General features: G+C 47.2%; 1 protein-coding gene across 2 annotated transcripts; it reads left to right on the forward strand.

Annotated features, from left to right (window-relative positions):
- Positions 1-85: 85 nt before the first annotated feature.
- LOC145876008 (E3 ubiquitin/ISG15 ligase TRIM25) lies at positions 86-2,226 on the forward strand (the record flags this gene model as incomplete). Of its 2 annotated transcripts, none has more annotated exon segments than XM_082971777.1 (4): positions 86-251; positions 377-436; positions 668-913; positions 1,733-2,226. In XM_082971777.1, coding segments are annotated over 4 exon segments (654 nt in total), but the record flags the coding sequence as incomplete, so codon positions are not given.
- Between the last annotated feature and the right edge of the window lie 8,487 nt (positions 2,227-10,713).

Genomic DNA, 10,713 nt, shown 5'->3' on the forward strand with positions numbered 1-10,713 from the left:
TCTCTCTGTCTCTCTCTGTCTCTCTCTGTCTCTCTCTCTCTCTCTCTCTCTGTCTCTCTCTCTCTCTCTCTCTCTCTGTCTCTCTCTCCAGAGTTATCAGTCTCTCTCCAGTATCAGTGTATCTTCAGACTTACCCAGCATCGTTGTCCGTCCTCTTCAGTACTTTGGAGATGTGAGTAAGACTGTGTCTGAACTGAGAGAGAAACTAGAAGACTTCCTTAAAGGAGAATGGACCAAGATCTCCACTACAGGTGTGTTGAAAACAATCAGAACATCAACTTTAGACCATTGAAAGTTCCCTACTAGTCATATACATGTGGAATATGGTATGATGATAACATTCCCTCTCTCTGTCAATGTGTTTGTGTGTCTGTAGTGAATATAGTGGAGGTTGTTCTGCCTCCAGAGACCAAGACCAGAGAACAGTTGTTACAATGTGAGTCTCTTTATTGTGAAGTAACTAACAGTCTCTTTTTACTGCCACTCCTAACAATCCCTCTAGAAATATATAGCAATAGTAGATCTAATCAAAGACTGGGTATCTATCTGACTCCTCATATGTCTCTGATTTGATCTCTGCTGTGCTCTAATCAAAGACAGGGTAGATACAGTATCTGACTTAACTTATTGTTCTGACTCCCCTCATTGGTCTCTGCTCTTCTCCCAGATTCCTGTCAGCTCACACTGGACCCAAACACAGCACGCACACTCCTCTCTCTGTCTGAAGGGAACAGAAAGGTGACCTGGACAGACCAAGTCCAACCATATCCTGATCATCCAGACAGATTCACCAACACGTTGCAGGTTCTGTGTAGAGAGGGTCTGTCTGGACGCTGTTACTGGGAGGTGGAGTGGACTGGGGAGTGGGTTTATACAGCAGTCTCATATAAAGACATCAGCAGAACAGAGAAAGGTAATATATTTGGATTCAATAACAAGTCCTGGAGTTTAAAGTGCTATAGAGGTGGTTATTATTTCAGACACAATAATGTTGGGACTAAAGTATCAGGCCCTCAGTCCTCCAGAGTAGGAGTGTACCTGGATCACAAGGCAGGTACTCTGTCCTTCTACAGTGTCTCTGACACAATGACCCTCCTCCACAGAGTCCAGACCACATTCACTCAGCCCCTCTATCCTGGATTTATGCTCTGTTATAATAGTACTGCTGAGCTGGTTAAACTGTAGTAGGGTCCACATAGATACTAGTCATGCTGGTGTAGTCTATAGCTGAGCTGGTTAAACTGTAGTAGGGTCCACATAGATACTAGTCATGCTGGTGTAGTCTATAGCTGAGCTGGTTAAACTGTAGTAGGGTCCACATAGATACTAGTCATGCTGGTGTAGTCTATAGCTGAGCTGGTTAAACTGTAGTAGGGTCCACATAGATACTAGTCATGCTGGTGTAGTCTATAGCTGAGCTGGTTAAACTGTAGTAGGGTCCACATAGATACTAGTCATGCTGGTGTAGTCTATAGCTGAGCTGGTTAAACTGTAGTAGGGTCCACATAGATACTAGTCATGCTGGTGTAGTCTATAGCTGAGCTGGTTAAACTGTAGTAGGGTCCACATAGATACTAGTCATGCTGGTGTAGTCTATAGCTGAGCTGGTTAAACTGTAGTAGGGTCCATTTCCATGAATCATGATGTCTGGTGTTGATGTATATTGGTTGTCATTCAGAACCATTGATATGTTTTCTCAGTTGGTTCTCTGTCTCTATGTAATTCTCCTCAGTATCATTGATCAGCTCGGCCCTAATTGATGTTTCTCTGTCACCTGGAGCTGCATGGAAAATGGTCCAGGAACAAAAGGACAATTCAGGACTAGTCAGTCCACTACAAGCTGGTATCACTTACTTTCTACTAAACTATATGGACTGGTTTCCCAGACACAGATTAATCCTAGTCCTGGACTAAAAAGCGTGTTCACTGTAGATGTCCAGGAAACCGGCCCTAAATGTGTCATCTTTCATCCTCCCGTACTGCTCAGTCCAGCAACATTAAACCTGTCCAGCAGGTGGTGCTATTGACCAAACAATAAAACCAGCAGATATCTGGACTTGCCACTCAGTATATCAGTAATGTTCAGAATAGTACTTTAATATCATTGGAGATTGATGGTCTTTTTAATCCACTATCCAGAGTCAGGAACAGATGAAGTTAGGTCTGCTACTGTTCAGTGATTAAATATGATTTATGGTGATGGGAAATAAAAAATACAACACTAAACTTCATCTAGTAATAGTTTTCCTTTGTTATTTATTCCAAGGTGTGTCTTTAACTTGTAAATGGATTGTGTGGAGGTGAGCTAGTGGTGTGGCTGATAGAATAGAATGAAAAGGGAGGAAGAGGAGGAAGAGGAAGAGGGGAGGAGTGAAGGGCTGTTCAAGAAACCAGATGAGGAAGAGAAAGATATTCAGGGGAATTACTGTCTCTGTTCCAAATGGTTCCCTATTCCCTACGTAGTGCACTACGGTGCTTCTGATCAGGTCTAAAGTAGTGTTCTACGTAGGGAATAGGGTGTAGATTTATTAGAATATCATGCTTTAGTGTTTGTCACAAAACAATATTAGATCTCCACCCACCCACACATTGTTATGTTGTCAGGTTGTTCCTCTGTGTTCCTGATTGAAAATCCATTAACAATGAATCACAAACTAATGATATTCCAGTTGTGTTTAGACATCTTCATGTCTGACGTCCCCCAGTTCTGTTCAGACCCGTTGAACTGGGTCACATTGTAAATTGTACAATGTGTACAAGGGTACATATTAAGTTGTACTCTTGGCTGTAGTAGATGCCCTCTACTGTTTCCGTGTTGTCGATGTTGGTGCTTATGGGAAGTGATGGCGGGACCCTCCGGGACTCTGCCTTTGGCCAGGCACTTCAGGATGGCACCCTGGAGATTCCACCACCTGCATCACTCCCTGGGGCTGAAGACCTGGGACCTGTTCCTCACGTCGTCGTCGTCGACGAGGTCTTCCCTTTAAGACCCAACCTCATGAGGCCCTACGCTGGACGCCAGCTGCCATTGCCAAAGCCTGTAAGGATCTTTAACAAACGACTGTCCAGGGCAAGGTTAGTTGTTGAATGCGCCTTTGGGATTCTGGCAGCCTGGTGGAGAATGTATCGGAGAGTGCTTGGTCTCAGCCCCTCAAATGTCGATGCCTGTGTGAAGGCCACATGTTCTCCACAACTACCTGCGGAGGTCATTCCAGGAGCCGCTCCGGATGGAGATGGGTACGCCAAATGGTCACCTACCTGATGTCACCAGGGCAGGTGCCAACAACGCCCCCAGACAGGCACTCCAGGTGAGGGAGAAGCTGACCACCTACTTCTCATCGCCAGCAGGTGAAGTTCCATGGCAGTTTGCCGTGGAGGGAAACAGCTCTTTGAAGAGCCCAATAACACAAAGGTTATTTTAAGAACCATCCACCGTTGTCCATAAAATATAATTTTTTCCCCCAGATGACTTTATGCATCATTGTCTCTCTTCATTTGGAAGCTATATTTAAGTGAGATTTGGGAGTAAAGACCACACCTTAAAACCCCTTCCCTCTCTCATTAACGTCAGTATTATACACACCTGGCATGGTACATCAGGTGAGCAGGACCACACCTTAACCCTTCCCTCTCTCATTAACGTCAGTATTATACACACCTGGCATGGTACATCAGGTGAGCAGGACCACACCTTAAAACCCCTTCCCTCTCTCATTAACGTCAGTATTATACACACCTGGCATGGTACATCAGGTGAGCAGGACCACACCTTAACCCCTTCCCTCTCTCATTAACGTCAGTATTATACACACCTGGCATGGTACATCAGGTGAGCAGGACCACACCTTAACCCCTTCCCTCTCTCATTAACGTCAGTATTATACACACCTGGCATGGTACATCAGGTGAGCAGGACCACACCTTAACCCCTTCCCTCTCTCATTAACGTCAGTATTATACACACCTGGCATGGTACATCAGGTGAGCAGGACCACACCTTAAAACCCCTTCCCTCTCTCATTAACGTCAGTATTATACACACCTGGCATGGTACATCAGGTGAGCAGGACCACACCTTAAAACCCCTTCCCTCTTTCATTAACGTCAGTATTATACACACCTGGCATGGTACATCAGGTGAGCAGGACCACACCTTAAAACCCCTTCCCTCTCTCATTAACGTCAGTATTATACACACCTGGCATGGTACATCAGGTGAGCAGGACCACACCTTAACCCCTTCCCTCTCTCATTAACGTCAGTATTATACACACCTGGCATGGTACATCAGGTGAGCAGGACCACACCTTAACCCCTTCCCTCTCTCATTAACGTCAGTATTATACACACCTGGCATGGTACATCAGGTGAGCAGGACCACACCTTAAAACCCCTTCCCTCTCTCATTAACGTCAGTATTATACACACCTGGCATGGTACATCAGGTGAGCAGGACCACACCTTAAAACCCCTTCCCTCTCTCATTAACGTCAGTATTATACACACCTGGCATGGTACATCAGGTGAGCAGGACCACACCTTAACCCCTTCCCTCTCTCATTAACGTCAGTATTATACACACCTGGCATGGTACATCAGGTGAGCAGGACCACACCTTAACCCTTCCCTCTCTCATTAACGTCAGTATTATACACACCTGGCATGGTACATCAGGTGAGCAGGACCACACCTTAACCCTTCCCTCTCTCATTAACGTCAGTATTATACACACCTGGCATGGTACATCAGGTGAGCAGGACCACACCTTAAAACCCCTTCCCTCTCTCATTAACGTCAGTATTATACACACCTGGCATGGTACATCAGGTGAGCAGGACCACACCTTAACCCCTTCCCTCTCTCATTAACGTCAGTATTATACACACCTGGCATGGTACATCAGGTGAGCAGGACCACACCTTAACCCCTTCCCTCTCTCATTAACGTCAGTATTATACACACCTGGCATGGTACATCAGGTGAGCAGGACCACACCTTAACCCCTTCCCTCTCTCATTAACGTCAGTATTATACACACCTGGCATGGTACATCAGGTGAGCAGGACCACACCTTAAAACCCCTTCCCTCTCTCATTAACATCAGTATTATACACACCTGGCATGGTACATCAGGTGAGCAGGACCACACCTTAAAACCCCTTCCCTCTCTCATTAACATCAGTATTATACACACCTGGCATGGTACATCAGGTGAGCAGGACCACACCTTAAAACCCCTTCCCTCTCTCATTAACGTCAGTATTATACACACCTGGCATGGTACATCAGGTGAGCAGGACCACACCTTAACCCCTTCCCTCTCTCATTAACGTCAGTATTATACACACCTGGCATGGTACATCAGGTGAGCAGGACCACACCTTAACCCCTTCCCTCTCTCATTAACGTCAGTATTATACACACCTGGCATGGTACATCAGGTGAGCAGGACCACACCTTAACCCCTTCCCTCTCTCATTAACGTCAGTATTATACACACCTGGCATGGTACATCAGGTGAGCAGGACCACACCTTAACCCCTTCCCTCTCTCATTAACGTCAGTATTATACACACCTGGCATGGTACATCAGGTGAGCAGGACCACACCTTAACCCCTTCCCTCTCTCATTAACGTCAGTATTATACACACCTGGCATGGTACATCAGGTGAGCAGGACCACACCTTAAAACCCCTTCCCTCTCTCATTAACGTCAGTATTATACACACCTGGCATGGTACATCAGGTGAGCAGGACCACACCTTAACCCCTTCCCTCTCTCATTAACGTCAGTATTATACACACCTGGCATGGTACATCAGGTGAGCAGGACCACACCTTAACCCCTTCCCTCTCTCATTAACGTCAGTATTATACACACCTGGCATGGTACATCAGGTGAGCAGGACCACACCTTAAAACCCCTTCCCTCTCTCATTAACGTCAGTATTATACACACCTGGCATGGTACATCAGGTGAGCAGGACCACACCTTAACCCCTTCCCTCTCTCATTAACGTCAGTATTATACACACCTGGCATGGTACATCAGGTGAGCAGGACCACACCTTAACCCTTCCCTCTCTCATTAACGTCAGTATTATACACACCTGGCATGGTACATCAGGTGAGCAGGACCACACCTTAAAACCCCTTCCCTCTCTCATTAACGTCAGTATTATACACACCTGGCATGGTACATCAGGTGAGCAGGACCACACCTTAACCCCTTCCCTCTCTCATTAACGTCAGTATTATACACACCTGGCATGGTACATCAGGTGAGCAGGACCACACCTTAACCCCTTCCCTCTCTCATTAACGTCAGTATTATACACACCTGGCATGGTACATCAGGTGAGCAGGACCACACCTTAACCCCTTCCCTCTCTCATTAACGTCAGTATTATACACACCTGGCATGGTACATCAGGTGAGCAGGACCACACCTTAAAACCCCTTCCCTCTCTCATTAACATCAGTATTATACACACCTGGCATGGTACATCAGGTGAGCAGGACCACACCTTAAAACCCCTTCCCTCTCTCATTAACATCAGTATTATACACACCTGGCATGGTACATCAGGTGAGCAGGACCACACCTTAAAACCCCTTCCCTCTCTCATTAACGTCAGTATTATACACACCTGGCATGGTACATCAGGTGAGCAGGACCACACCTTAACCCCTTCCCTCTCTCATTAACGTCAGTATTATACACACCTGGCATGGTACATCAGGTGAGCAGGACCACACCTTAACCCCTTCCCTCTCTCATTAACGTCAGTATTATACACACCTGGCATGGTACATCAGGTGAGCAGGACCACACCTTAACCCCTTCCCTCTCTCATTAACGTCAGTATTATACACACCTGGCATGGTACATCAGGTGAGCAGGACCACACCTTAAAACCCCTTCCCTCTCTCATTAACGTCAGTATTATACACACCTGGCATGGTACATCAGGTGAGCAGGACCACACCTTAAAACCCCTTCCCTCTCTCATTAACGTCAGTATTATACACACCTGGCATGGTACATCAGGTGAGCAGGACCACACCTTAAAACCCCTTCCCTCTCTCATTAACGTCAGTATTATACACACCTGGCATGGTACATCAGGTGAGCAGGACCACACCTTAACCCCTTCCCTCTCTCATTAACGTCAGTATTATACACACCTGGCATGGTACATCAGGTGAGCAGGACCACACCTTAACCCCTTCCCTCTCATTAACGTCAGTATTATACACACCTGGCATGGTACATCAGGTGAGCAGGACCACACCTTAAAACCCCTTCCCTCTCTCATTAACGTCAGTATTATACACACCTGGCATGGTACATCAGGTGAGCAGGACCACACCTTAACCCCTTCCCTCTCTCATTAACGTCAGTATTATACACACCTGGCATGGTACATCAGGTGAGCAGGACCACACCTTAACCCTTCCCTCTCTCATTAACGTCAGTATTATACACACCTGGCATGGTACATCAGGTGAGCAGGACCACACCTTAACCCCTTCCCTCTCTCATTAACGTCAGTATTATACACACCTGGCATGGTACATCAGGTGAGCAGGAGCACTAATTAAGGTTATAGGACATTCAGTTAGTATGATAACTAAGGGAAAGGGTAACCTAGGGTCCATACAAATAGTACAGTTTAACACCATGTTCACTGGCCTGACAAAATACAGGTGGGAAAAGAATGAATTAGGAAGAGAATGTGTTTTTACTTTCATCTTGTCTTAGATCTGCGAAGGTGTAGGGACGAAATGAGCAGATTAAGTCTAAATGAGATATTAATAAACAACTGACTATGAAAACATCATTTAATAAGTATTCAAGTACAGGAAAGAACATGACCGGTACGTGTAAAAAATGTTTAAAAAAATACAACTATTGAAAGAGGTGTGTGTGCGTGTAAACATTTCAAAAAGAGCATCTGTGAATTCTTCAGTGTATGAGTTTCAATTCTGTCAATTCAGAAATCAATGTAACACTAATAATGAATGCTATCCCGAGACTTTATAAACTAATGACTATGAATTGACTGAATTTAAACGGAACGGGCGTGTGTGAAAAGAAAGGTACAATGAGGGAGGTGAAGACCAACAACCAGACAACTCCTCTCCTCTTCCTGTCCTTCCTGTGAGCTGCTCGGCTAAATGGACTCCATCTCTGGAAGGGAAGAACAACCAGACAACTCCTCTCCTCTTCCTGTCCTTCCTGTGAGCTGCTCGGCTAAATGGACTCCATCTCTGGAAGGGAACAACAACCAGACAACTCCTCTCCTCTTCCTGTCCTTCCTGTGAGCTGCTCGGCTAAATGGACTCCATCTCTGGAAGGGAACAACAACCAGACAACTCCTCTCCTCTTCCTGTCCTTCCTCTGAGCTGCTCGGCTAAATGGACTCCATCTCTGGAAGGGAAGAACAACAACCAGACAACTCCTCTCCTCTTCCTGTCCTTCCTGTGAGCTGCTCGGCTAAATGGACTCCATCTCTGGAAGGGAACAACAACCAGACAACTCCTCTCCTCTTCCTGTCCTTCCTGTGAGCTGCTCGGCTAAATGGACTCCATCTCTGGAAGGGAACAACAACCAGACAACTCCTCTCCTCTTCCTGTCCTTCCTGTGAGCTGCTCGGCTAAATGGACTCCATCTCTGGAAGGGAACAACAACCAGACAACTCCTCTCCTCTTCCTGTCCTTCCTGTGAGCTGCTCGGCTAAATGGACTCCATCTCTGGAAGGGAAGAACAACAACCAGACAACTCCTCTCCTCTTCCTGTCCTTCCTGTGAGCTGCTCGGCTAAATGGACTCCATCTCTGGAAGGGAACAACAACCAGACAACTCCTCTCCTCTTCCTGTCCTTCCTGTGAGCTGCTCGGCTAAATGGACTCCATCTCTGGAAGGGAAGAACAACAACCAGACAACTCCTCTCCTCTTCCTGTCCTTCCTGTGAGCTGCTCGGCTAAATGGACTCCATCTCTGGAAGGGAACAACAACCAGACAACTCCTCTCCTCTTCCTGGCCTTCCTGTGAGCTGCTCGGCTAAATGGACTCCATCTCTGGAAGGGAACAACAACCAGACAACTCCTCTCCTCTTCCTGTCCTTCCTGTGAGCTACTCGGCTAAATGGACTCCATCTCTGGAAGGGAACAACAACCAGACAACTCCTCTCCTCTTCCTGTCCTTCCTGTGAGCTGCTCGGCTAAATGGACTCCATCTCTGGAAGGGAAGAACAACAACCAGACAACTCCTCTCCTCTTCCTGTCCTTCCTGTGAGCTGCTCGGCTAAATGGACTCCATCTCTGGAAGGGAACAACAACCAGACAACTCCTCTCCTCTTCCTGTCCTTCCTGTGAGCTGCTCGGCTAAATGGACTCCATCTCTGGAAGGGAACAACAACCAGACAACTCCTCTCCTCTTCCTGTCCTTCCTGTGAGCTGCTCGGCTAAATGGACTCCATCTCTGGAAGGGAACAACAACCAGACAACTCCTCTCCTCTTCCTGTCCTTCCTGTGAGCTGCTCGGCTAAATGGACTCCATCTCTGGAAGAGAACAACAACCAGACAACTCCTCTCCTCTTCCTGTCCTTCCTGTGAGCTGCTCGGCTAAATGGACTCCATCTCTGGAAGGGAACAACAACCAGACAACTCCTCTCCTCTTCCTGTCCTTCCTGTGAGCTGCTCGGCTAAATGGACTCCATCTCTGGAAGGGAAGAACAACAACCAGACAACTCCTCTCCTCTTCCTGTCCTTCCTGTGAGCTGCTCGGCTAAATGGACTCCATCTCTGGAAGGGAACAACAACCAGACAACTCCTCTCCTCTTCCTGGCCTTCCTGTGAGCTGCTCGGCTAAATGGACTCCATCTCTGGAAGGGAACAACAACCAGACAACTCCTCTCCTCTTCCTGTCCTTCCTGTGAGCTGCTCGGCTAAATGGACTCCATCTCTGGAAGGGAACAACAACCAGACAACTCCTCTCCTCTTCCTGTCCTTCCTGTGAGCTGCTCGGCTAAATGGACTCCATCTCTGGAAGGGAACAACAACCAGACAACTCCTCTCCTCTTCCTGTCCTTCCTGTGAGCTGCTCGGCTAAATGGACTCCATCTCTGGAAGAGAACAACAACCAGACAACTCCTCTCCTCTTCCTGTCCTTCCTGTGAGCTGCTCGGCTAAATGGACTCCATCTCTGGAAGGGAACAACAACCAGACAACTCCTCTCCTCTTCCTGTCCTTCCTGTGAGCTGCTCGGCTAAATGGACTCCATCTCTGGAAGGGAAGAACAACAACCAGACAACTCCTCTCCTCTTCCTGTCCTTCCTGTGAGCTGCTCGGCTAAATGGACTCCATCTCTGGAAGGGAACAACAACCAGACAACTCCTCTCCTCTTCCTGGCCTTCCTGTGAGCTGCTCGGCTAAATGGACTCCATCTCTGGAAGGGAACAACAACCAGACAACTCCTCTCCTCTTCCTGTCCTTCCTGTGAGCTGCTCGGCTAAATGGACTCCATCTCTGGAAGGGAACAACAACCAGACAACTCCTCTCCTCTTCCTGTCCTTCCTGTGAGCTGCTCGGCTAAATGGACTCCATCTCTGGAAGGGAACAACAACCAGACAACTCCTCTCCTCTTCCTGTCCTTCCTGTGAGCTGCTCGGCTAAATGGACTCCATCTCTGGAAGGGAACAACAACCA

Source organism: Salmo salar, unplaced genomic scaffold (assembly GCF_965601325.2).
Source record: "Salmo salar unplaced genomic scaffold, fSalSal1 ptg000424l, whole genome shotgun sequence".
Classification (NCBI taxonomy): domain Eukaryota; kingdom Metazoa; phylum Chordata; class Actinopteri; order Salmoniformes; family Salmonidae; genus Salmo; species Salmo salar.